Source organism: Typopeltis vanoorti, chromosome 10, assembly GCF_054136105.1.
Source record: "Typopeltis vanoorti isolate ZY-2024b chromosome 10, IOZ_Tvanoo_1.0, whole genome shotgun sequence".
NCBI lineage: Eukaryota > Metazoa > Arthropoda > Arachnida > Uropygi > Thelyphonidae > Typopeltis > Typopeltis vanoorti.
Genome location: NC_143558.1, coordinates 24,898,521 through 24,925,812, shown reverse-complemented (window position 1 = coordinate 24,925,812; position 27,292 = coordinate 24,898,521). Strand labels below are relative to the sequence as shown.

At 35.1% G+C, this 27,292-nt stretch overlaps 1 protein-coding gene across 1 annotated transcript in view; it reads left to right on the top strand.

Moving 5' to 3' along the window:
- The first annotated feature begins 439 nt into the window (after positions 1-439).
- LOC150102239 (BTB/POZ domain-containing protein 6-B-like) overlaps positions 440-27,292 on the top strand; it is a 39,321-nt gene continuing 12,468 nt past the window's right edge. Inside the window, exons 1-2 of the mRNA XM_090398846.1 lie at positions 440-662; positions 16,487-16,781. Of these exons, the coding sequence (XP_090254972.1) occupies positions 16,546-16,781 (236 nt within the window). The 5' untranslated portion in view covers positions 440-662; positions 16,487-16,545. The remainder of the gene's footprint in view (positions 663-16,486; positions 16,782-27,292) is intronic.

Here is a 27,292-nt window from a genome sequence, read left to right as displayed (position 1 = left end):
TCCCCAAAGAAGTTATCAAAAACAGTCCATAATCTTATCAACAATATTCCTTCCATGAAACTTTCCCATTGCAACTAATAATCTTGTTTTGATTCATTCCCGGTAATAAATGGCGTATCTTAATAGACTGTCTAACCGATAAAAAAAAAAAAAAGGAATCCTCTATTTTTGTATTTAAAGTGCATCATCGTAAAGATTAATGAATCTTGGAAGACTCAATGACCTCATTTCAGGTTTCTAATCGGCCAACTTGTTTGCCATTAAGTTGCTTCATCTCGTTTACTCGACTTGTGTAATACTAAGATATGCTACACAGAAAGCATGGTTGCTATAGGAACAGATTCATTTTTCCATCAACAGAATGCATTATATTTCTACTCTTACCCTGACACAAGAAGACCTCAAATTCACGTGATACCAGTTATCATTTGTACGCCTATCATGTGCGAGATATCCGTAGATTTAGTAGAAATTCTCAAGCATGGTTAGCGATGTGAAAAATGTTGGCCTGTACAATGGGTGGGGCTTCTATAGAATTCTACATATCCGATGGAGCTATATCTTGTAGCGGATCTTTGTGCCTTGGGGAATAATCACAAAGGAAAAGTACACATTTTTCAAAGTATTTCAAGTGGCTTGAGGATAATTTGATCCCTCTAGGGGTAAGTTATAAATGTTTTTTTCTTTTCTTTTTTTCCCTTTTAAATTTATTACTAAAATAATTTTCACAGTATTAATTAAATAAACATTATATTCTAAGGATGTACACTTTGACTTCACCCAGCCTACCATTTTTCTTGCTATGCGAAACGGACACATCTTAACGTGTGGAACACTATCAAATATACAAATGGAATATTCCCAGTCGAATTTTCTTGACATGTTCTGGTAGAATTGTTATATATTCCATAGTTCCGTATTTCCTTTCTCCTTTATTAGGGCGGGAGTTAAAAAGAAAATTGGCTTCTACTACTGCACAGCAAGATCACATAAACGACATTTTTACACGCATATACCACGTGTTGTTCAAAAATTATCAGACAAATCGTCTTGTGCTAACGAACTGTTTTACATTTTTCAATTATTAAATACGCACCTAAATTAAAGGCTCATGTGCTCTATTTCTGCATAGGATGTTCCTTTGCATTTATTTAGAGATGCGATTATCTTGATAGATTTAAGAAGCAAAAGATAACGCAATAACAACTCCCAGTTATTCTTTTCGGTACTTTGAATTTTACTTGAAAAATCAAACAGCGGTTTCGGTCAACATATTTTGAATGATGATAGGTGATTTGTCTATTACTGCATCTGACTATATTTTCAGAATATTTTTTATATTTTCAATGAAATTTACAGCATGATGAACAGTTTAGTTAATTCGACTATGGTCGATTTTTCCCAACCCTAATCTACTCACCGTGGCTTTGGCTTAAAGCAAAAACTGAAAACAGCAGTAAGATAGAAATATATATTTCATGGCTTTCACTTATCATATTATATATTGTAATCGTCGTGATTATTGTAACAGATAAAACTTTTTTATACAGATTATTATTGATATATATATATATATGCTATATTTTTGTTAAGATTAACTTTTAGGCCTAATTTATCTGTGCAAATACGTGACAGTGTATAACCATAAATTGAAACAAACGTGATTAATATTAAATGCGAAATGTTGCATGACTATTACAGCTGTTAGATTTTTTTTCAGAATTAATGTCAATACACAATATTAATTTGAATATACAATATTAATTAAAATAATAATTTATTTTAATTATTATTTTACTTATCGTGTTTTCGTTTGATCATCTTTAGTTCAAACGATCTACTTGTCATTACTCATATATTTACTTTTTTTTTTCCTATGCAAATCATAATATAACAATAGTGTGTGTATGTGTGTGTGTGTGTGTGTGTGTGTGTGTGTGTGTGTGTGTGTGTGTGTGTGTGTGTGTGTGTGTGTGTGTGTGTGTGTGTGCGCGCGTGCGTGCGTGCGTGCGGGGATATCTTAACATACATTGGATTACCAATGAACTAAAAATATGATAAGAACAATAGAAAACTACTGTATATAATAAGTATAAGAATCCCTACAATTTAGTATTAGCTATAAAATTTTTGCTATATGTTTAAAGGAAAAAATAAAGCATGCAAAAGAAAACTACAGAAATCTACCGTTTGCCCAACCTTCAAAATAACAAGCTTTCATTCAAGCTACTAAAGTGTGATACGTAGACGCGATAAGAAATATTATAGTGTAGAGTTAATGGTAAAATGTAATCTTTACAGTATGACAAGGATTGCACGTGCTCCACACAATAATTAATTAACTAGGAGACTAGCACCTTTCCCATGCGAGGGTACAGCAGTAAAGCGGTTTCCGCAGGCCTGCCGCTAGATAGTACACTGGACCAAACCTTGGCAACACTTCCAGAGCATGTCCTAATCAGCTGGCAAATAATCTTGTTGCTGCTATTTCCTCTTCTAGTCTGTTTGTGGATACAGCCAAATATAGCAGATTGCAATGAGCACTACAATGAAGTCTAGGAAGTCCCTGAGTGTGAAACTTATCCACAATTCCTTGACCTCAGCTGGATGCTCCTGCTTTATAGATTTTCCCAATATTCTACTATCATGAAAAGTAGCACAACAAATTATAGTGTCACTGAGGTTAAGAAAATCTCCCACATAAGCCAGAAATTTTCAAAAAATATCAAAATATACCCCCCCAAAAAAGTTAAAAAACAAATCTTATGTAAAAAAACACGACTTTAGCAAAATACAGAATCTCAAGACTATGACATGCACCATTACCTACACCAAACCCGATCTATTATTCATCACCGAACCTCAGCTGACATTTGGAACGTTGACTACTCATCTAAAATTTTCATATTATATCATACATGTGCCCTCCATAAGAAGAGTGGAACATGTGCTTCTTTCAGGTCTGATATCCCATAAGAAAGGTTATCAGACTCCAATTCCTTTTATATGATTTGCTCTAGCTCGAAATGTCCTTGGTTAACTCCATTGCTTTCATGTGAGCCTTTATCGTTCTTCTAATTATATATGATCTCTAAACGTTGATCATATATATTCTAAATGCCCAGACAGTGAGATAATCTTCCTTGGATATTTCAATGTCCATAAACTGGCTCCCCTTCTCTATCTTTACAGATCAACCTAGAAGAAAAGCTGAATTGTTTCAGTAATGATCTAACAGAAATTGTTTACCAACCACCAGAATATCAGATAATCCTCCTTATTCTTCCAACATCTTTGACATTTTCTTGTGGAAATTCTTCCTTCAAATGCACCGTTGATGTTAGTCTCTACTTGACAACTCTGACAATAACCTCGTCCATGTTCCCAGCCAAGCTCGGCTTCAGTTCGTATACTACAATCGTGCGACTGGAATGATCTGATTATTCATAGCCTGATTATTGATTTCGCTTTCCAAGAACTACTCACAGTATTCCTCTGATCTTTCGCCAGAAGGATCGCTGGTTCACATGGTATCGCTCCAATTTTTACTAGACATTTATCCTTTAGAATTAACCCATCCTAAAGCATCTTTGCAAGCTATCATGCTCATCTACCACCTATCCAACAGTATAAAAGCATGCTTTTATCTAGCCTGTTCCTTAAAAGGGAGATAAAAGTCAACCATTAAACTATCACTAAATTGCTCACTTTAATACTATCGAAAATAATGGAAAAATCATCAACGGCAAATACTTCTCTTCATGGAGACCCATCAACTAATTAATGATCGCCGAAATGGATTCTGTTTCTCTCCCTCCTCAGCAAATCTCCTAGCTAACCCTATTCACCTTTGGTCACAAGCAATGGAAAAGTTTGAAAAATCTCGCTTGCTAGCCCTTGATATTTCCAATGTCATTTGATCAGATCCGGCATTGTGGCGCCTTCCTACCAAGCTACCATTTTATGCTATCCTCTCACTTTTTGTGAATTGATTACCAGTTTCCTCTTTAGTCCATCATTGAGTGTCATAACGAATGATTTCCTCTCATCGGATTTTTTGATCAATGCTGAGGTAGAACTCTAGGGTTCTGCACTTTTACTTACACTCTTCCTCCTACACATCAATGACTTTCTCTCTGGAACTTCCAATCCTATTCATAGTTTTGCTGATGATAGTACATTTCATTCCTCTTCTTCATTCATAAAACTTCGTAATGCTCACATGATTCAAGCTTCAAAATATTGCTAAAACAATGCCTTAAACATCGACTTGCTTGCCATTCTCAAATGGGGGCGAAGATCATTTAGTGAATTTTAATGCTACCAAATAATTCTATCTTCTTTCTAAAGAAAGACACTGTTTCACTCTCTCTTACTTTTGATAATATTCGGAAAACCAATCAAGATCAAGAGCTGTTTTCTCTTCTGGGTTGACTTGTACATCTAGCCTTAACACGAATACATCACTCCCATATCTTCTTCAGCCTCCAAAGATCTTGGTATTCGTTTTCGTTCTAAACAATCGAATTTCTGTGTTATTCAACTCTTCTAATACTTTACAAATCCCGGATCAATCAGCCCGACCTTAGGATACTGTTTTCACTTTCGGGTAGTGCACCGAAAGCCTCTGAGACGCTATTCGCTTAACAGATTATTTCTCTCCCTCCCTCTCACCGATTCCCTCCCCACTTGCTTTTCCGAAGATCTTTTATTTCGGCATTTTCTTTTTATACGTAAATATTTCTATAGGCGGTGCTTTAGTAAGCTGGCTACTATCATTTCTCTATTCTTCTCTTATCATGTACGAAACCAAGCAGTTGCTGGTCAACATGCACGGTTCAGCTACAAATTTATTGAACCAATTTTTCCTTTTCTTCATTCTGTTTTCCACATGTCGTTTTCTCCAATGAATACAACATTGGAGAAAACTCTTTAAAAAACCATTTAACAGTTTCCTTTTTCTTCTGTAACCGCATTCCCACCTCCCAGACGTCGTGAGACCGCTTACGATCTGTACAATATTTGCAATATTTATATTCAATATCTGTACGATATTGAATATAAATATAATTCATTTATGTTTACACAATTTCTCTGATGATCTATCTTAAACATTTCTGGCACATCCAGAAGAAATGCGATTTTTCAGGTAATTTTATATCATGCTCAGATTGAACGACAGAATAGTGCTAATGATTCTAGGACATAGATGATTATTTTTTTCATTACGTATTAAACTGGCAGAGTTGTATTTATAGACGCATAATTTTTGTATGAGATGGAGAAGAGTTAACCATAATCAAGAAGACTTTTTTTGGACGTGTGAAAACTACATTATAATTTCGACAAAATAGAAGACAAAATTTTAACAAAATTTAAAATTTTAAAATTGCTGATATTTTGCATATTGACACTATTCATTATCGCAGACAATGAAACCATTTCTAGCATATGTACTTTAGACATAATTCGTTTCACAATTTTTGCTATTAAAATTCTCCATTTATAGCACAAATTATTGCATTTCAAATTGTTTGGCTAATAAAAAAACGGAATTATATAAAAAAATCTTTCTTTAAGCAATACTGAAATAGGGTAGCAAACAACGAAAACTGCTGATTGTTAACAGCGTAACCGACCAATTAATACTTAGTATTATTGTATAGAATAAAGTATTGCATTGATCAGGGTTGAATTTTGTTTTCATTTGCCTATATTTCCATCGATTACTGAATGCATTAATATAATACTCGTTGATTGATTTAACCCTTTCAGTCGTATCCGATTCTTGGTAACTTTGTAGGAAAGTATTTTTGCCACAAAGTGCTTCTGGTGAGATTTTTAGAGGGTAGTTCCCCATTGCTTTCCCCAACCTCCCCCATTTTATCCGCGCTTGGGATCGGCATATAGCTGACGAATCAGACCCTATGGCTGGGACGTATTCATGACTGTAAATCCATGTGTGTTAGCGGGACCGGTTTGCCTGTTCCGAGGGACGAAAAACCCGAGTTTTCAGCTGAAAAACCCTCTACCTCCGTGTGAGACCGGATAACTCACCTTTAGTCGAGACTAGATAAAGGTTCCTCACGTCATGGACGGGAATCGAACCCAGGCCTTTCCGATCAAAGGGATTCGTCTATATCGACTGAGCTACGGAGGCTCTTAACATAATACTAAACTTCATTAATTCCATTCAGCTGGTGTTGCAGAATTACAAACTTATTCATATCAGTTGACATCACTTTGCCAATAAAAACCGTACGATTATAATCGCTCGACAAATTATTGTAAGGATCCCAAATACCAACCTGAGCAAAATCTGTGTAGCTAGCGTCCCGGAATAAATTGATAATGGACCAACAATACGACCCTTATAGGTGCTTATACATTTTTTTTCTAAAACGTACTAGAAAAAAACTATTAGTATGCATTTCGATGCATTTGTCGTTCATATATATTTTCTTTAACTAGAAACAATAAATAATACTACAACTAGTGTACAGTAATAAAATACAAATGATAGTATTTTATCTTGAATGACCTAGTTTGTATTACATCAAATGGTGTCGCTTCTTCTTAACTTCCACTTTTGAAGCGATTGACTGCACGTTCTCTCCACCCAGTATATTAAGTTATCGTGGACTGAAATTCGAGAGTGGTCAAAGAAGTGACTGCCAAATTATTATTATTATTATTATTAGTGTATCCTCGCCTCCCATTATGCAAAGTATAAATCTTTGCGTAAAGTTCGGCATAAAATTAGAATAGCTATTACTATTCTCAGCTGTTTTGGTTTGCTTTGACCTTCCTTCATAATCGCTCATAACAGTAGTCTCATGAAGGAAACTCCTCATAAAGAATCAGTCTTTGTCGTGTCTGGCAGGTTTTTATGCCTCTTTGATGACCTTCCTTCATAATAACATTCGTCTGCACGCATCTCTTGACATAAAGAACCAGTTTGTGTTGTGTCTAGTTTTTATTTTCTTTTGTTGTGTATGTTATTTTTAACACGACAGTTTAAAATATCGACTACATCGGTTGAGATTTGAGTTTCGAATTCAATCGTATACTTAACTTTCCTCTGTAGGTTTATTGTGCGTCTTAATAACTAATCTTAAATCAGAGTTTCAGGTGAACAATGACCTTGGAAATATAGGTAGAAAAGACATGTCGCAGAAAGCGAACGTCTGTGCCGACAGGAAACAAAGAATTAGCGCAAAATGGGTCACTGACTAATCTAAGTGCTTCCCTCGGAAAACAGACGAGGATTTTTAATGAGGGTTCAGAAGTGATTCCCTAGACGTCGGATTATTGCATGCCTTATCATTAATTATTTCTTCGTTCTGTAACTTTGTATGTCTAAATAGAAAGAAAAAGAATGCCTTGTCTCGATCAAATGAACAAATTTTACGGTGGAGGCATAATAATTCGAATAATACGAAGCATGCTATATTATTTTAACAAGATGAATTAGCAACATAATTGTATGTCTTTGCATGCTTCTATAAAAGAAAGTGTTAAAAAAATTAACAATTCGGATTAATCCAGATTTTAAACTGAACAATCAGGATTGTTGCTTTCCACAGATACTGGAGAGGGGCAATAGTATCTCTCTCTCTCTCTCTCTCTCTCTCTCTCTCTCTCTCTTTCTGTCTCTCTCTCTCTCTCTCTCTCCAGTAACCTGTTGTAGGAACACATTTTTCAAGCGATCCAAATAAAATCAAATATTTAATGAATAAAACAGAATCGTAGTATTTTTTATTATTATAGTATCGTTATAGAATTATCATAGTATATTATTAAAGTATTATAATAGTATTGGAGACTCCGCAGCTCAGTCAGTATAGACGAAGCACTTTGGTCGGAAAGACCTGGGTTCGATTCTCGTCAGTGAGGTGAGGAACCCTTATCTTTCTTTCGACTAAAGGTGGATTAACCGGTCTCACACGGAGATGGAGGTTTTTTCCTCCCGGTAACTAGAGTTTATCATCCCTCAAAACAGGCAAACCGGTCCTGTGAACACACACGGCTACAGTCATAAAATATACTACGGCAAGGAAGGCAACGCGAAACCACCTTGCTCATAATCATCTCCCTAGTGGAATGGTAGAATATGACTACCCCCATTCCAGCCGTATGGCTGAGGGAAGAGGATAGGATAATAGTATTATTTATAATAGCAAGAGTAATGGAGCAACCTGCGGTAATCACTGGAACTTTTCATAGTCAAAAACAACTCGAGCCCATTGGTTGGAATGAGCTTAGTTGTAATTCCACCAAAAAATGCATAATTGTATTTTGTCCAGTGCATTTTGGAGAGGGGGGTAGGGGAAGAACAACAGTTTTTCAAGGTTAGTTATCAAAGAGCAGTTTTCCTTTTTTTTTCTTTTAAAAACTGTTTTTCCCCCCCCCCTCCCTCCAAAATGCACTGGACGAAATACAATTATCCGCCAAGATAATAAACTCACTATTGCTTGGCTCTTTATTTTAGTACATCACTGTAGTTGGTTTTGTATGATCCTAAACCACAACAATACCAGTAATAATTTTTGATAAGTAGACGCGGCAAGAACTCTTATGTTTCTTGTCCATTTCGAATATGCCATTGTCTTTTTTTCTGAAAATCTTGTCTGATATACTACGAGATATATAGAAGAATGAGGTCATCAAACAAATAAAATAATGGAGAAAAAACACGGACATCAAAAATTTTCTTTTGTGTTTGTCATCTTCATTTATTATCCGACTGTGTAAAAAAAAAATATTCTAATAGGTAGGGACATACGATTTTTACATACGATTTGAGCCTCTTCTTTACGATAATTCTCCCAACCTACACACACACACACACACGCACGCACTTTCCCATTCTGAATCTCTAATAAAAAAAATTTAAAAAAATCATTCTTTGTTTTCCTGTGTAACCGATCGACTTATAAAATGATTTACTTTACAATTCTTATTGAAGTTAATTAGCGGACAAACCATGTTCAATCAGAGTAACTAGTACTACGCAATCTTCAGAAAATAAATATATCATATTATTTGCTACAGAGCGAAACGTCCGGACTTTTAGATTTGAAACACCTCCGAATTTCAAAAACCTTTTTTTTTTTTTGAAAATGATTTTCGAGCTAAACGTATAAAATCTGAGCCAGCGTATAAAAACAAAAATAATGCAGTGATTAGCTATGCTAGACTAGACCAGTTACTGGTTTTCCAAAAATCAAGATTTGGAAACCGGTAACTGCTAGCTCCCGAGGGTACTAGCTTAGATGGCTATACTGTACCCCTTTTATTTGTACTGTCCCATATTATCACCATGCAACATGAAATGTCAATAATAATGCATTAGTGCAACTGGCTAGGAATGCAAACGATCAATATAATCATATATATATATATATGATTATATTGATGTACATCTTAATAGTTAAAAAAATTCATCAAGTCATAATATTAAGACTACATTAAATTCAATTTTAAAGAAGAAATAATTAATGGATATGAGGACACGATACCTGTGGGCTCCTTTGATTTCCACACGTTATCTTTTTTTATATACATTAGAAAAGGATTATCTTTCCTATTGCATACATATATCGCCACGCAACCTGCAATGAAAATGCCATTTGAAAAATGAAACTATAGAATAAAAATAACTTGAGTTTACAAAGTTAACTATTCTCGTGATAGCGTGAGCTATCAAAAAAAAAAAAAAAAAAATATATATATATATATATATATATATTCGGGGTGATTCGCTATCATACAACATTTGCTCTATCTAAAGATAATATCTTATCTCAATATGATTAATTCCTCTAGAGCCAAATGAGAATAAAGTGGAGAGATCATATTATCGCTTTTGCAGAATAATAATAATTCAATAATGACGAAATGTACTACGTAGAAGGACCTTGATCTTTATGCCTAATATATGTAAAATGAAAACAAAAACTATTAAAAATTTTACTGATTTAATGCGTACTTTTAAAAATCACCATTTTTAATTTTAAGAGATATTTCATGTTATGTGTCCCATGATGTCTTTGCACTTCCATTGCAGAAATTCTGCAAAAAATACTTAAGTATAAGTACATGATATGTTTACAGCCTCTCGTAGGTTGTATTTCGATTTAGAAAAAAAAAAAAGAAAAAAAGAAAAGAAAGTAGTATTCCTCCGCTCATTTTTGCGTCAGTAATCAACTCTTAGTAATGGCTAACACGGATGTGACAGTGCTTATTCTTTTGTTTACCAAAATAAAGAGTGAAAATGTTGGGCAGAAGATTCTAAACTTTATTTGAAACTTATTGGACATTTGTAGGAAACACTACACTTCATTTAATCTGACAGCTTGAAGAGTTGGACAGTATAAGATAGCGACAACGACATTAAACGCCTGGAGTTCGTTCCCCAGAAAATCTTGAATCATTCCAACTTTAAATGCAGCGTAATCCAGGAAGGTCAACAAGAAAAGCAACTGAGCTTGGAATGTCTCGACATTCCGTTCAACGAATACTTAAATTTAATGAGAAAATATTTCTTCACTGAAATTTTCAGAGTGTGAGGAAGATTTTAATTCACCATATAAGCAGAGAAGAGGAAACATAACATGATTTGAAAGTTTTTTCTCTGAAACTAGCGGTTTTCATTCTATAAAACAGGTAAACAGAATCTAAGCAATTAACATACATAACACAGGAGTCTCGTAGTCGTGGATGCTAAGATCATAATTACGAACAACACCAACTAAGTTCTATTGCGAGAATGGCAAAGACGTGTGGTCGGGAAGTTAAAAACAATGGCGCACAAACTTTCAGGATGATAAAAATGAAATAAAAACGTACTGAACATGTGTCCATAAAATGTTTTAAAGGATTCCAAACTTTATAAACATCAAATGGCCATCCGTAAAGTGTGTAATATTTGTCTAACAAATAAATTTTTTGTGCGAAAACCATTTGAATGTGTCACTATATTGTGCACTACGCAATATATATCTGTGCTGTTCGTTTCTTGGTGAAGAAACTTATTAGTTGGAACTTACCTTCAATACATTCGTTGCAAGTTTCTTTGAACCATTATGATCTTAAACGCTATGTTTTCTCTTGAGGCCAATTGGATAAGTGTACCCGCTCTCCAACCAACAGGCCATGGTTTGGAATCTCGTAGTAGATATGGATGTTTTATGAATGTTTTTAAATGGGAAATGAATTTCATCACTCAGTATAAGACCGCTACTCTGCTTACTGAAGGTTGGAAGTAGCTTAAAAAAAGCTCCATGAAGAGGGTTTCCAAATTATGTAAAAATAATAAAAATTAATAACAAATATACCCTCCCCTTTAGCTGAAATATTCATTTTCAACATCTAGTGGGTGAGAGTCACATAATAATAATAATAAAAACGCCAAGTTTGATTGATGTTCTGGTTATCATTCGTTAGAATTGCACGTATAGATCTGTCAACTTTAGAAACTGTGGTTCTGTTTTTCTAGGAGTACACCAAAGCAACTTTTTATCTGCTAACTGTGTGTATTCCATAAACCATTCTAAAACCATTCCTAAATGTAATCCTGTGTTCCGGAGATAAACTCTTGAATTAGATTTTAATATTTGATCTGTTAAAATATCAGATAGTCCTAACAATATTTTCACCATTATCCTTATAATTATCATTATATTAACATTATCAATATCAATAAACTTTCCAATATTAGTTCCTTTTCTAAGTAACTGAAATCAAAATGTGTCGATTTCAATTCTCATGCAGTCTTTTTCATAAAAATTTTACCACAGTACTTCTTAATATAAAAATTTTACCATAGTACTTCTTAATATTCTATTAATATCAAAATGTGTTGTCATTTTCGTAATTTCTCTTTATTTCCTTGAAATGATTCCGATATCTGAATCATAATGCTTGCTCATTTATTCGATTCACGAATGCTATCACCTAAATGAAGAACTTCATGACCTTCATTGGCTATTCTTAACTTCAGATGAAATCAAGTTTTTCATCAGAATGCGCTATGGCTGTTAAAAATAAGAAAATAAAAATAAAAATAAATCGTTTCACAATGCTCGTGGGATTTGCTTGAAACAGAATATATAATGAAGGCAAACCAGTTTTTATCATGTAAAGCATGTTTATTTTCCGCTAACGCATTTCCACAAGTAACTCCATTACGTAATCTGAGCTATTTAACACACATAACTGAAACTTCAAGAAGGAAAAAAAACTAACACAGTATACAAACAAGATTTACACAGTACATAAAAAAAAAAAACGTTCATTCACCTCGTTACATAAACTGATAGATTTTGTAATAGTGGTATCACGTTTGCAGTTGCGTTTTAGCATTCAGATTACTTGAGACAAATAAGACCTGAAGGGCAATAAGGAAGCCTGAGTACAACATATTTGTAATTCAGGACTGTCAAAGTTCACAACACTAATCTATCAGCGTAGTTTGTATTAAAAATATTCGGTGTTAATGCATCGATTGCTAATCCTTTGTTAGTTGAGCAATGAAAGTCGTATGTACCACTTTTCAAAGTCTCCCATAAATAAAAGTTCTAAAGTAAGTAACACCTTACTCTTGGAAATAACATTAGAAATTCTTTCCATACGAGTTATATTAATGCTATAAACGAATTGAACAAATGCAAATAGAAATTTAATACATACACACTTATGCAAACTCATTTAATTATTTTATGCAGAGATTAAAGTAAATAACCAACTTGGAGGTTTAAGATGGAGGGCTTGAAAAAAATACAATTTTTGCTATTTAGAGCAGGGTTCCTGGATTACGTAACTCAAGCCTATCCACATACACGCCAGTAATATTAATATTCATACTATAGATGTAGCTTTCATGGGAAGTATTGTCATAAAAACTATCAAAATCAAAACGTAATTCAGAGGAGAGAAAGACTAAACCAACCTCCAATTACACCAAAGTTAAAAAATTCTGTATCAAAAGTAATTATTCCACACTTCTTACACAGATAGTTCATTTCAGAGTGATCGATATACAGTTAAATAATTACAGCATCATCAATACAGAATAAACTATTTTTATAAGAATTTTCAACTAACATTGGGAGATTAATGGCGTTGTTATCGAATAAATTATATTTACAAGTCTAATTGTAATTGTAATTCTAATAATAAAAATGGAAATAATTTCAAATTCTATCTAGGACGAAAGAGAGAAGAACCCGAAACTTGTTTTGCCTCCTGTCAGACAGAAAAAATCGGCCAGAGAGCATGCGCGTTGACAGACTTGATGATTTGATATGCGAAGGAATTTTCTTTTTTTTCTTTTTTTTTTTTTTTAGTACCGAGTTGGCGAAGCACTAATTTCTTTTATTAGTTCTAAAGAAGAGGGGAGAACACCAGAACTTAATTCACTTTAGTATCGTATACAGTAGAGGTTGAAACTAGAGAAGGAACTTATTGATGTCATTTTTGAACATATGGAGGAGGCTTGGAGTGGCTGTTTCAAATAGGAGCTGACAGAATGAAAGAGATGAAAAGCTTGTTCGGTGGGTTTTCAGTGCGACTATGTATGAATATTGACCATCTGTTGCTGGCCTTTTTTCTAAGCTTAGATAGAGGAGAAATGATGGATGACAGTTCAGGAAAACTGCGTCCACAGTATATATATATATATATACCCACACACACACACTTTCCTCCTGTCAGATATATATATATATATATATATATATATATATATATATATATATATATATATATATATATATATATATATATATATATATATATATATATATATATACAGACACACACACACACACACTTTCCGTAGGGTGACATATCCCATGGATTTCCGCTGTGTGTCATGTTTTTCGCTATGTTTTAGAAATCGAAGTCCGACAATTTCAACGCTTTTGAAATTCGATCCTAAGTGACCTATCTCGAAATCAATTTAAGTTCGATATAAAGAGCGGTTCTACAGCTTGTAAACTTCAGTATTTTTCCTATGCATTGCCAATGTAAGAATGTTAAATAAATAGGAATAATTTTCCGTTGTAATGACTGCATATTTCATAATTTTTGCTATAAAGTTCTTTATGTCATTTTTTTTGCAATCGCGTAAATATATCTGTCAGTGTTGTGTAGTCACTATTTACTTATTTTAGCAAAAAAAAAAAACCCAAAAAAACCCATGAATTGTAATTATTAATTAGAGTTTTTACTTTTTAATTGCTAATTAATTATATTCGCAACAAAGGTAGCTGTTACTATTCTTCATTAACTGCATTTACTAGCTGTTGTCGCTATCGTACCTATCAGCAATTTATGTTTTTTAATTTCTGATCCGAACTGTATACAATAACGTCGTAATTATACTGTAACTGTATACAATATCGTATTAATGTCGTGATAACGACATTAATACGATTGTTGTAGCTTCTCGTTTGGCGGGGTTTCAACTGCATTTCGCATACGCTTAATTTGCTATTCAAAAGCGATCACTTTTCCTGTTTGAAATCCAAATTTAATTAGATTTACATCCCACACTGTTTTACTTCTGGACAATTAATGATCCGTGTTAGGAGTTAGATCCCTAAAATCTTAAAGATCCTCGACTTTATTCAAACAAGAGCAATTGATCTTCCTGACCGAGTGAATCACTGACCTCCTTTTCTTGCTGATTCACTCGAGTCACTAACGTGCAGAGGTATAGTTTCTGTTGCATGTCCGTGCTGCAGACATTTCCATGGGTATTATTCAGGAATGACATTTATGACTCCTCCTAAGTATATCAGGATAACTACAATACGACCAACTTACATTCTTTAAATTCTTTTCTACCAAATTTCAAACTTCTTGAATTAACGTCTTGTCCTCTAGTTTCATCTACCTTATTTTAATCTTCCTCAACAATTATAACTTAAAAAATTTCAGAGTTATGTTAATTAGATCTGAATTTAGATTTTAATAATGAGCATATTTCAATTATTATCAAAGTACTGCTGAATTTTCTGAGCTTAATTAATATATTTAATGAATCGAATAAACTGACTCAGATTTATCAGAGGCACAAACTAAGAGATAAAAGATCAAATAAGAGAGACTTTATTTCATACTGAAGAATTTTTTTTTCTGAAAATCAAAAATAATGGGTATTTTATATTAAATTTTCATTTTTGGACCTTATAATATCTACTATAGATGGAAATATAATTTTTTTTTATCTGTGATGTTTATTTTTCGAACTGAAGTTTTGATGTTAAAACATAGATCCTAACTCACCAATTTCAACTTCAAAAATGTCATAAACATTTTGTATCAATGCATACCCAAGTGAGACAGCCATGTTAACCTTCTTTAGAACAGGAACAAAATGTTCACATACACAGCAAAGTTTCATATGCCCTACAATTTATAAATATTATGTTCAAAAATTTCTACAAACACATGAGTGCTTTAAAACCTCATCTTTGCCATAATTACAGGTGCTGCGTTTCTGGGTAGACTTGAAATATTGTATGTCATCCAACGAACTTGTAAATCGGTGATTTATTCTGAACTACGATACTATTTCATAAATATAAATTGAGCAAATTAAGGACTGTTTTAAATTATATGTTTATCTTATCTTGAGCCTTGATCATCTTGTAGTAGGGTTACTTAGGAACTAAATCAAGGTCCTAACTAACTAACTAACTAACCACTAGACGATCGTAAAGTGATATTACAAAACTATTACATGTGTCTTCCCCATCCCTACTAGTGACCACTGACAGCCAGCAACAACCAACAAAACAATACACTCTAAGTACATAATACTCTCCTGATAAGTCTTCACGATCTGATTTTCAATAGTCTGTTGTCCAATCTCACGAGATTGGACAACAGACTATTGAAAAGCTGTCCTATGGAGCGACGAGTGTTTGGCTTGTACGCAGAACCTTTTCATGGAAACCACTATCACAGAATTCAGTACCTAATATCCTAGTAAAAAAAAATTCTGCGACTGCCTTGAATTCCTTGTTAAGATAATCCGCTGACATTACGGGAGGAACTCAAACTCTTTTGGGCATTCATCTATCCCTTTATATGGTTTGACTGATTGTTTCTTTTCACTTTTATGTTTTCATCGTTCAATGATGTCAATGAGATTTCATCTCGTATACTGTGTTGACGATTATAAAAAACACGAATTGATTTTCAAGTAATATGGAATCATCTCCAGAAAGATGATCCCAGTAACTCTAACTCTAAACTATGCCTTTTCTCCAGTATTATACATATATATTATAAACTTTTAATATTTCTGCAATTTTGTATATTGCGTACTTGATACTTTTGTGTAATATCAGCAACATGATAGATTAGGTTAGCAATCAGCATTTTATTTATTTATTTATTTTTTTTTTTAACACACAAATGCGTAGTTAAATTAATGGCGATGTTACTTCATCCAGTGTTTCATATTTTTCAGAATCCAACCACAAAATCTTCTCATTTCTGTAAGATGTGAAAAACAAGCCACAACCGAAGATGGATAACGAAAAAGTGCTGCATAGAACATCTTCCCTTCTCCAGAACACCGCATTCTCCGATGTTACCTTCATCGTAGGACAGCCATCAGCATCCAGAAAATATGTAGGGCACAGAGTGCTTCTAGCCATGACGAGTCCGGTATTCGAGGCTATGTTTTATGGGGACATGGCCGATAAGTCAAAAGTGATCAGGATTACCGATATCGCACCCATTGGTTTTGAAAATTTATTACGGTAAGTAAAGGACAAGAAAACTATCATCACTATGAACTGTGAATTTTAATCGGTCTGGTAATTTCATATTAATGTATAATATTTATGCTCTCATTATTTTATGATAAAATCTAACTACACCTGGTTATAAGGTTAATTATAAAAATCAATAATCTTTAAAAATTGCCAAACTGTTGGTAATTTAAAGGATGATTTCACGAGAAACTAGCTTTAATAATAAACACCCATCCAGTAAACTTGAATAACTGTTGTGGATATTTAATGTATACTCTCAACAAAGAGCAATGAGCGACAAGGTTCATGGTATACTAAATCAACATAGATTATGAAATAATTTACGAATTGTTAATTTCGTGATGAGCATAAGGTGTGACCAAAAGTCTCCTCACTACGCGAGCCTGTGCTGAAGAAAAACAAAACATATTTTTGCTTTTCATTAATTTTTTTTTAAAGATTTAGGTGATATGACGCCAGTATGGATACTTTTTCTCTCCCCTCACAGGCTACAGAGAAACCCAAAACACCAGATGTTACAGAAGCATCTTATAGCAAAAGTAGTGCAAGTTCCTTATGTTACAATGATTAGCACCTTCAGTGTTTGTGCAAACACGTCTAATAGCATCTGTCTTCGCTTATTCCTTGGTAAAATTATCAAGCTGAAGTTTGTTTTTATTTTGTTTTGTTTTTTTCATACGGAAGTTTGAAAACCAATAGGTTTTCACACACGTGTCATGAATGATCCAAGAGTTGGATAAACCTGAATACCTCAGGCAATCCAACATTGACTATACAAGAGTTGAATAAACTATGGCTTATCGAAAAGTTAGATAAGCCACACCTTGGATTCCAGGATAGGCAACAGTTATGATCGACCGGTAAGATTTATTAAGGTGATAGGCGATGATAATTATCTACAATCTGGAAGACATCATACTGGGTAGTTGCCTGTATCGTGAAATGAAGCTGAGATGACGAAAGCTGTGCATTACACTACTGGGGCAGCACTATATTTCCTAGGAACCTAAAATTCATATACCTTAATGGCGTGTGGACTCTCATTTGCCCATACGTATACTTGCCTTAACGGCATGATTTTCCTCATCTTGTGATAATATGAGTCAGGTATTTCGCACTGCCCTTCCTTAAGCATGACCAGCTGTCCATACCATTAGATGTACTGCTCCCAAATGTGTTCTGTTGAACTGATACAGAAACTCTGTGTAGGCAACGAAAGTTTTTCTACATCCTATTCCTCGATCCATGTTGCAATAGCACCTGCAATATGAAATGTGCGTTGTGTTGAAAGGGATATGTGTTATTCATCCCAATGTAGAAACTATTACATTATCCAAAATGTCGTATAGTCACTATGGCATTCATCTTTCCACGTACTATAATCCGATCCATACTAAGAGAAACAGCCCCAGACCTTCACGCTTCCGCAAACTTGACAATTGTGAATGATGCAATCTTTTATAAGGCAATTACTAGGTATACGCCATATTCACACTTGCCTATCCAGTCGGAAAAGAGCGTAGCATTATTTGCCATTCCTTATCATGGACTGTCAACTCATGAATGGATTAGTCACTATGGTCTTTACACGCAGTGTAGTTTGTCCTGTCGATTGCTGATTAATATTCAGCTTACATATAGATACCTTCCCCCATAATATGACCCTACATAAAGAACACTACAGTTCTTTATGTAGGGTCATATTACCGACCTGAATCCTTGTAGACTGTTTGAACTTGGTTGATCACTTCCACACTGTAGAATGGTATGCCGAAATTTACGTATACTACCCTCCCAAGCACAATTTGGTCTCTTGGTGTTAGCGCCCTTGGTCTACATTTATTGGCGACACTCTTCTCACATTTTCATCGGCTAATAAAGTTGCACACAGTTAATTTTGTCATGTAATGGTTTACGAATGACATTAACAGATCCACAACCGATATGGCATCATATAATAATCGTCTCTTTTGAATACCGCATGATCATCTTCATATACTGTTGGCATTACCAAATACACAACGGACATTGGATTTTATGTTTTATGTAATGAAAGGAATATGCATATCAGCACGTTTGTTCTAAAACTGGTGGAGATAGCCCAGTACTTATTTAAACGTACTGTAGAGTTGGCATTCTAACAAACAGTTCATGAACTATCATCACTATGGAATATTTCATATGAAATCAAGTGAACAACAAACTATGCTCGCACACAATTTAAGCATGCGCAATACTGCGAATGTTTCTTACAGAACTCAGCCATCGACTATGCCAATTACCGCACTGCACGTACCAAACATGATGCTGCATATTTGCATCCCTTTCATACTAATTACCTTGCTCTACGTTTCCTTCTTTCCCAAAATGAATCGGTGATGATTTTCATTAATGAAGGAGGTCAGGGGAACCAAGACGAATGCCATTCGAAAGACTGCAAGAACAGTGACCTTCGAATTTGTGTTGCATTTCTCCCCTTCCTCAGATCTAAATTCTCCATGTTTTATCAGAGAAATTCTTGTTTTTAACGGCTTTTAAAATTGTTTTTTTTTTAATTCTCTAACGCCCTCTTATTCTTAAAGGGAGTATTTTCTGTTTAAAATACACTCTAAATAGAAAATGCTTACGTCATTTATTTTCTTCGAACGACAACAACAATAATAATAACAACAACAACAACAATAATAGCAACAACAACAACAATAAAATATCTCCATTTGGCAATGATTCACACACACACACACACACACACACACACACACACACACACACACACACACACACACACACACACACACACACACACACACACACACACACACACACACACACAGAGAGAGAGAGAGGGAGAGAATAAGTTACGTTACAATTCAAACGATTGCCAAAGTATCACTAATTTGGCCAACAGTTACTCTGATGAGCTTATTTCTGATGAAAAAAAAAAAAAGCTACAGCAAAATTACAGTTCTGTTTTACATGGATAGTGATCACATTCTTATTATTCTTTAATCATGATACAGCATTAGTCGTGGCTTAATCATTATTTAAAATAAGGGCTGAGGTTTGTTATTAGCAAATTGTGACCAAGTCATACAATCTGTTACAACAAATGTTGTGGGTAGAATATGAGCCATTTATAGTCTTTAGATTTTTAGAAATTTTTATTGTTGAGATTAGAGTGGTTGATTAGAATTTCAAAGGAATTTTTCAAATTTACTAAGTTTTGGAGTGATGATATAAGAAACTTACCTTTTCAGTCATTTCTACTAAATTATCCAGGACATGGTTCAAAAGGCCAGATTATAACTATAGGACTGTAATATTGGTGGACTGTAGTGTCTAGGTGGTAGATGTCTTTCATCACCCAGTGAAATCCAACCACCTTACTTATTAGAAAACTGAAAGAGTTGCAGTCATGCCTGGTCGCTAGAGCAAGAGTTCCGGTTTCTTCCGCTTACCCACTCTTCCTACATGCAGTGAGAGTGATATCCTCAAAGACATACCAATTTCACTGTAGGGATCCTAGATTCTCCTCCATTCGAAGGTACAGCAGTAAAACAGTTCCGCAAGCTGGCCACTGGTTAGTACAGGGGACCAAACCAGGTAGTAAAGAACCTGGACGCTTTCCGATCACTAGCGAAAAATCCTGCAACCACGTATTTTGCCAGTTCTCGAGTGGAGTGATATCAAATACTGTGGCTGCAGGTGGTGCTGTCGAGGCCACGTATGGACAGGAGACCAACTCCGCTCTGTGTGAGCGGTATGTTTGCAAGCCTGTCACCTCTCACTGCATGCCTCATCACTTCCTTTTTATCTCTTCGTCACCAAACACAGTGAACCACAACCGAAAGAAATGCGTTTTTACTGCGGATCTCAAAAATTCTCCCACACAAAATAGTTCAAAAAACCGACAAAAACATTAAAAATCCAACCAAAAAAATCATAAGGCAAAAGAAATGCAACCAAATAACCCACCAACACTAATTCTTAAAAAAATAAAACGTTTTCACATCCACTTCATCAGTAATATAATGTGCACCACCGCCTACAGTCATCTAAACCAGAACTATCATTCCTTTCAGGTGGACAAAAGTTGTCAGTAGTTCTGACAACTTTTGTCCACCTCAACTGCCCAAACTGCACATCACACAGCTCTTTCCGTCACATGGGTGGCAACTGTACCTTCGTCAGAACTAAAATACCATGCCAGAGACTGCAAATCCTTGAATCACCACTATTTGATCTGCTTTGACTCAACATTTCTGTACCAAATAAACCTGCCCTTTTCATATGCTCCCTCTATCGCTCTCCAAACTCCATCCACCACTCTGACCTCTTCAACTTTCTTTCTCTAAAGCTGGACTTTCTGCAGTCAAAATACCCCAATAGTGAGGTATCCTTCTTGGGGGACTTCAATGTACAAAACTCATACTGGCCCCCTTCTCCAATTTCACCGATCAAGAAGGCAGAGATGCTGCAGTCTTCGCCATCTCCTCTTGGGAAACTCGGACCACAACCTCATACAGGTCTCTTTTGCAGCAGAATAACCTACACCCACCAGTTCACAGTATTGTGTCTTTTGGCACTACAAGGGCGCCAACTGGGAGGACCTAGTGTGTTAGAAATTGTGACCCAGAACTAACACCTATTTTGTATCCCCTCTTCAATCTATTGTATTCAACTGGCATCTATCCAGCAACATGGAAACGGGTCCATATCCAGCCCATCCCAAAAAAAGGTGAAAAAAGTCAATCCTCAACGAACTATCGTCCAATTGCTCTCACTTCTGTTTTCGCAAAAATTATGGAGAAGGTCATGAACAACCAACTCTTCAACCATCTAGAGACATACTAATTAATCAGTGACCAGCAGTATGGATTCCACCACTCGCGATCTATAGCTCATTTTCTTGCTTTCACCACCTATAGATTCAAGCCATTGAGAAATTTGGAGAAACTCTCGCGGTTGCCCTCGACATTTCAAAGGCATTTGATTGGGTTTGGCACAGGGGCCTACTCACCAAACCACCAATCTGCCATCTTGTTGTTTGCCTTCCCCACTCTGCAACTGGATCGCCAACTTTTCAACTTTTACTCTCCTCAGACTTCCTTGCAAATGCAGGAGAACCCCAGGGTTTTGTTATTTCACTCACTCTCTTACTCTTGTACATAAATTACCTGCTCTCATAGACTTCCAAACCTATCTATAGCTTTGCTGACGGCAGTATTCATTCGACAAGCCTGTTAGTGGTCAAGTATTAGAATCCTCAAGATCTACCACCACCAGATCTCCTAGCTATATCCCAGTGGAGCAAGGACAACCTTGTAAACTTCAATGCCATCAAAACTCAGTCTTGTCTGATCTGTTGCAAGAAAGAGCTTCCATCCCTCCCCATTACCTTCAGCAATACTGAGATAATCAAACACGATCAGATTTCTCTTCTTGGATTGAATTGCACCTCTGATCTTTATCGGCACAACCATATTTCAACTATAGCTTGTGGAGACGACAAAAAACGTTGTGTACGTTTTCGCACAAGACACTACTTCACAGTTGCTAACTTTACAAAGCCCTAATCCCCCAGCCATGGAATATTGCTCCCATATTTAGCGTGGTGCACCAAAATCTTCTCTAAGATTGCTCGATTCTATCCAGAAGATGACAATCCGGCTAATTAATTATCCTTCTCTTACAGACCCAGTTTAATCCACCTCTCAGGGATGTCCAGTTTCTGCCTTGTGCCTCTTCTACAGATACTTTCATCGACAGTGCGCTGCTGAATTGGCCACTATTGTTCCTCCACTCTCCTCCAAAATCAGAGCCACTGCTAACCAACACCCTTTTAGAGTCCATCTCAAAACTCACCGAACCAACTTCACTGCCTCCTCTTTAATTCCATCTATTTCTGTCCTCTGGAACAATCTTCCCCACTCTGCCCTCCCCAAAGATTACAACCCTCAGCTGTTCAAGCAAAATGTGACCAGATTCCTCCTTTCTTATATTCCTCATGCTCATACACGGCACTAGTGTGCTGTAGGTCTTGTGGCCTTTCGTGTATGTATAAAATAAAAATAATTCCAAGACCTTAGTCATAAGTCGTAATTTGGAATACTGACTAGGCCACCAATGCTGTAGATTTAAAGGATTAAAGTTTTTTTCCTCACTGGAGGTCAGGACACTAGAGTAATGGTCAACCAAACTAGTAAAACTCTGGCATACTGTGATGTAACTTGTTTCTCTTTCTTAACGTTCCACGGACTGATCTCCTGGTGGAAGTCGATACCACAACTAATAATAATAATAATAACTATAATAAATATTAATACAGAATTGTGAAATAAATTATATCTCCTATTTACCATTCTTTTTGCTTTCTGTAACAGCTTCTCTTAGCTGTAAATATATTTTTGATCAGAGATTAATCATATTAATTTGATAACATAGAGACATTTTAAACTACGCACATAATTATAACGTTGGAATCTAAAGAATGTTATTGACTCATATAATGTTGCTGTTTAATTGATGAAGTTTGTCTGCTAATCGTGCCGACAGTGGTTAGAAAAATCTACTTCATTAATAATTCATAAGGTAAAAACTGATTATACCACAACGTCCATAAAACTGACTAACCTATTATAGTAAACTAAGGCAGGACTGAGTTTTGAAATTAGTTCAAAATTCAGTCCTGTCTAAAATAGTTTTTTGAAGATCAGAATTTAGGGTTGAAAAATTACATTTTTTGTTCTTGTTCATTTGTGTAATGTCAAATAAAAACAGGAAAGCAACACATTTTAGAACAAATTTATCCATGGATTTTAAGCGAACTGAAGAATGCTCCCAAGATGCTCTGAGATGCAAGAACTGAGTCATAACATTTCCCAGCATCAGTTGCAAAGTTTCAGATTAAAAAATTATTCTCTATCACACGTAAATATGCAACCAGAAGCAAAGTCACCCATCAAAATAAGCATGATTCATGTTTTGAACAGTCATTGCATACTTTTGGAGAATCAAGAATTAGAAAGTCAATTCAGAACTGAGAATAAATGCTTTCGTAATTGTAAGAACACTTTTAGTAATATGTTCAGTATGTACAAATACACTGCATGGAAAGAAGTCGTCGGACACTACCATGGGCAAGGTGCATCGTGCCATGTAACGATGTTTGTAGCCGATATAAATTGGAAGAATACGATGCTCCCAAGTCAGTGCAACTGTGTCCGAATGAAACGGGTTTGAAAGAAGAAATGAGTTTGAAAGAAGCGTTTGTGATAGGATACCATGTTGCAAGCATATCTGGTCGGCAAATTGTTGACAAATTGGACCATCCCAGTTCTACACTCAGTGATACTATACTGAGATGGGAGCGCAGGGAGACAAGTGCAAGTTCTACTCGCAGTGGACGACCTACTATACTCACCGAACGTGACCGTAGGGTGATTCGAAGGATAATATGGAAAAACCGCCATTCGTTGGCCGAGATGTTGAATGCGGAGTTCCGGGCATCAACTGGAACATGAATCTGAACAAAAACAATCAGAACCGAAGCTCAATAAGGATTCCGTGGTAGGACCGCAATTAAGCTCCACATTACTCGAACCAACATGCAGCATCATCCTCAGTGGTGCGAAGAACGTGTACAGTGGGACGTGGAAGCTTGGAAAGCTATGTTATAGAGTGACGAATCACGCTACACCCTCTTCAGAGTAGATTATCGGGTGTGGGTGTGACGGATGCCCGGCGAACATCTCTTATCATAATGCGAAACCACAACTATAAAATTCGGAGGTAGTGGTGTGATGGTAGGGTCCAGTTTATTCTGGTTTGGCCTCGAACCTCTGTGGTTCCACGAACACTGAACATCGAGAGGTATCTGAACCTTCTGGACAATGCAATATTTCCTACTTTGTGGCGTTTCTACAGAACTGACTATTGTTTCTTCCAGGATGAAAACTGTCATAATGCTGCTGCTGTAACTGTGTAGTTTGTGGGCATGGACGTCTCCACACTTGACTGTCCTCCGCAGAGCTTTGATTACAACCCCCGTTGAACGTCTGTGGGATGAACTGGAGGGTCAGGTGAGGTCAAGGGACGTCTGCCCCACAACAGTTCAGGATTTTGAGGACCGTCAACGTTTTTGTGTGTGGCCTACCATTTTTTTTTTTCATGTTATCTGCTAAATACCATAATTCTCCGATGTATCATGAAATGGGCCAATAACCAATTTCAGGTTTTAGCGCCTACCCACAAAATGCTGCATATAGCACTTTAGTACGTGACTGGGTAATACAGGAGCCTCAGCTATCGCCCATATTCTAAGACTTTTCAATCCACTTTAGACCTTCGATAAGCATGGTAGTGGTCTCTCATTAGATGATGAAATTCATCTACCACCAGGGGCATGGTAGATGAAATTCATTTGTCCATGACAACAGCAGCGAGATTCAAACTACTGCCATTTCTTTCGCTTACTGGTTGGAGAGCAGCAACGTTATTCACTTGAAGAATCACGCTGACAAAAGTCAGAAGTGTTTTCCAAGTACCGTCTTGTTAAGAGCCATCTCAAAATTAAATTTAAAAAAGTAATATTGAAGTTTGACCAAGTTAATGACTGAGCTGACAAATAGCACTTATATTCGCTAAAGGTCTGAATGTAGCGACATAAATTTCAAAAATAATATTCCATTGAAATAATGAAAGATTATCTGATAGAAACGCTGCCACAGTGAGTTTATTCATATCTTGCTAACAGAAATATAAATGCAACCATACTACCAATAATGTCCAGCTATAACTTAGCGTTAGCACCCAAACTATTACAAGACAGATCGTGATGAAATCTAGAATTATCGCTAAAATCCATTAAGAATACTAAGGTTTTCTTGAGCCCCTTACCAGCATTCTTTGGTTTCTCAATCATTACAAGGATTGCAGTACGTTAAAGGATACCACATCGTAGTGTTTTAGAAGACAATGGAAATAATTGCAGTTCGTATCAACCTAATGATTATATTATGTTTGTCATTTTGGTATTTTTCATCATGAAAATATTTTATTTCAGAAAATGATTAGCTGAAGGCGCAGACCTGATTAGCTGAAAATTTAAATGTAATCGGTGCTTTAATCCCCAGCACGTTAATAGCATTTTTAGTCATGTTACATTTCTTTTACAATACTTGCGAATACGCAAATACCAGTCATATTATAATAATTTGATACTACATATTATTTCATTATAAGCAATATTTGGAATTAAGCATTGTTTATAATCAGAAATAACGTTAGCCTAATATAGATTTTTTATTTCTCTTTATAGTATAAAAATAATTTTGTTTAAGACGAATGTGAACAATGTTTTTTTTTTTTTTCTTTTGGCGTCGCCCTCTTGGCCTGTGTTCGATTTGACTAAAATATTTTTTGAATTAAAAAAAAAAAAAAGAAAAGAAGAAGAAAGAATTATATACGCAGGCTTGTAAAAATTGTAATTTAATAATTTATTATAAGTAAATTTTATACTAAAATACTATACTAAAAAAATAGCATTCAAGTTAAGTCTCAAAGAATTATTTCTTTTTTTCTCAATTTCCAGACATTTATATAACTTTATTTTTATAACGTAATTTCATTACGAATGATCGCAAAATTTCATACTTACAAAATGTCAGTAACATTTTATTTTATTAATCTTTTATGGCTATTTTGCCTATGTTTGTTACTATTGTTATCTATACTGTTTACAATGACTATTTTTCTTTACATTTTATTTTATTTTATTTTTAATCTTTACATTTTCTTTCATTTCGAGTGAAATGACAAAAGTACAGTGATTCATATTCACCGTAATTTTGTGTAATAAAATACTAACACAACAATAACTTACTGTTACTGATCTAGTTATGCCTATTAAACTGCTCTGTGAGTTGCAATGTATATTTGAAATGCAATGGACGTGACATAAATTCCAATTCCTATTCCTATTACTAGTTTGGTGAAAAAAATTTACTAGGTTGTCGATTTTCTTTCCCCAGATCCTCAAATTCCTCTGGCGTTATTACTGAATTTTATAGTAAATTGTAATCGATAATTTTGTTGTATTACTATAAGCTTACTGTAGTACGTTTGGAACCATTAACTTATCTTTTCAGAGGAATAGAATGCAGAAACGGCAGTTCACAATTCGGCTATAGATTTTAAACTACGTCTTGCAGATATCACTACTAGACGACATTTTATAATATGCCGTATTCGGTGTGTTACATAAAATTTCTTAAGCACTCGAATTGCTCCTTTCTTGTTTTGGCTCAATGCCAGTTTCTCTGTATGCTTTCTTAACAATAGGAAGAGAAATAAGTTTTTTTTTTTTTTTTTTTTTTTTTTTGTATCTGTTAACTTCAATTGGATAACACAAAAAATACTATTAGATTTCCTTTTTAATTTTTCCAGCAATTTCAGTTTGCATTTAAGTAGAGGATCAGGGTAATAATTAAAGTCTT